The sequence below is a fragment of the Thalia democratica genome, chromosome 3 (genome assembly GCF_965202585.1).
Source record: "Thalia democratica chromosome 3, ktThaDemo2.hap1.1, whole genome shotgun sequence".
Lineage (NCBI taxonomy): Eukaryota > Metazoa > Chordata > Thaliacea > Salpida > Salpidae > Thalia > Thalia democratica.
In genome coordinates, this window is record NC_139167.1 from 55,028,163 (window position 1) to 55,029,686 (window position 1,524).

The 1,524-nt window shown below is 30.6% G+C and overlaps 1 protein-coding gene across 1 annotated transcript; it reads right to left on the reverse strand.

Moving 5' to 3' along the window:
* Window positions 1-615: 615 nt before the first annotated feature.
* On the reverse strand, window positions 616-1,245 carry LOC145831291 (double-headed protease inhibitor, submandibular gland-like). Its single transcript, XM_082938486.1, has one exon. The coding sequence runs from the start codon at window positions 1,209-1,211 to the stop codon at window positions 783-785; it is 429 nt and encodes a 142-aa protein (XP_082794612.1). The 5' UTR covers window positions 1,212-1,245; the 3' UTR covers window positions 616-782.
* Window positions 1,246-1,524: the final 279 nt, after the last annotated feature.

The following is a 1,524-nucleotide window of genomic DNA, read 5'->3' on the forward strand; positions in this document are numbered from 1 at the left end:
TAAAACAAAGTCAATAAACAACGTTTTTATTGATGCTCTAAAAAAAAATTTTTCTTTATTTTTTTTTTTCAGGGGGTTCAAAGGAAACAGTAAACCAGTCAAAACACCCCCCTGGTTTGTATACTAGTGGTTTGTTCTAATAGTGTATAAGTATATACGCTTTATTTTGTAAAAGAAACTTAAAAATAATAGTTTAACTGTTTTATGAAAAAATTTTCTCAGTTGATTATTTTAATTTAAGGCATTAAAACCTATGGAGACTTTAAAACAACAGCTTTTTTGAATGGTTGTAACATAACTTGACAATTAGCGGATTTTTGAAAAGTTTCTGATGTTTTTAGTGCTGGTTTTTAAAATGAAAATTATGTAACACAGCTTGGACTGTTTTAACTAGTTTGAAACAACTTGTGTGCACTTATTAAAAGATAAAATGTACTAAAAAAAATATATGATAAATAAAATCTTACAAAATACATATATATCATACAATCGTTTAAATAGTATTTTGGCTGTAAAGTTACTGTAAAGTTTAGCTCATTAAATAAACTGGTACATTTAAAAAACTAATACTTATAATTATTTAGCATATTTATGACAAAAAATAAAATATTAAACTAACATCAAAGCTTTAATTTATTTTCTTGCGAAAAGCTAAAAAGTAAATCAGCTAATTTTATATTTTATAATACGGCTATACAAAAAACGACTGTTCTAGCTACTGATTCTTCGTTTATTTCAACAAAAACTAAGCACTGTTTTCATATATGCATGCAAAATAACTTTTAACACTCGCCTTTCTTTACCACCCACAGTTTAACGCCCTCATTCTTCGCATGGCAAGCCGCAATTTTTAAATTGCAATAATTCGAATAAGTCTTCCCGTCTGACCCACAAACTGGTTCGTATTCTGCAGTGCAAATCTGGGAGCAGGGCATGGCTCCGCATTCCCCCTTGGCGACAAAAGTCAGCGTTTTTCCCCAGTTTTTCCCTTCGCACTCTGCAACTTCAAAAAGGCACATGTTTCCAAAAGTTTTCATGAAACCCAAAGCCTCGTACTTTCCACAGACAGGCTCGTAGTTCTTCGTGCACATTTTAAAACATAGATTGAAGTTGCAAAAAATCCGATATTTTTTACATAAATAATTGGCATTTGTTCCGTCGTAAAAGCAGAAAGTTGTTGCGACTAGCAGAAAAAATGAAATTGGTCTCATGTTTGCTGTTTGAAACCAAATGAAGTGCCTTCGTAGAAAACATCATCAATAAATACTGAAAGTCTGAAACTTTTTCATGCCACAAATTTTTTTTATACAAAGCCGCAGTCGCGTGACGATCACTGCCTTAGGTGCTGACAAGCCTTTTAATGTATTTACAAATAGCAAAGTTTTTGTTTAATAAACATGCTTGTACTTTTTTCAACGATTATGCATCAAGTTTTAGTTTTTACTGTAAATAATGTTTAAAAGTCTTCTACTCGTTTAATATAAAGATTTTTACTTCTATTGCTAAAACTGTGCTAGATAAAAA

Excerpts from the sequence above, each read along its gene's own strand:
- LOC145831291 (XM_082938486.1), bottom strand. The coding sequence starts at position 1,211 with ATGAGACCAATTTCATTTTTTCTGCTAGTCGCAACAACTTTCTGCTTT.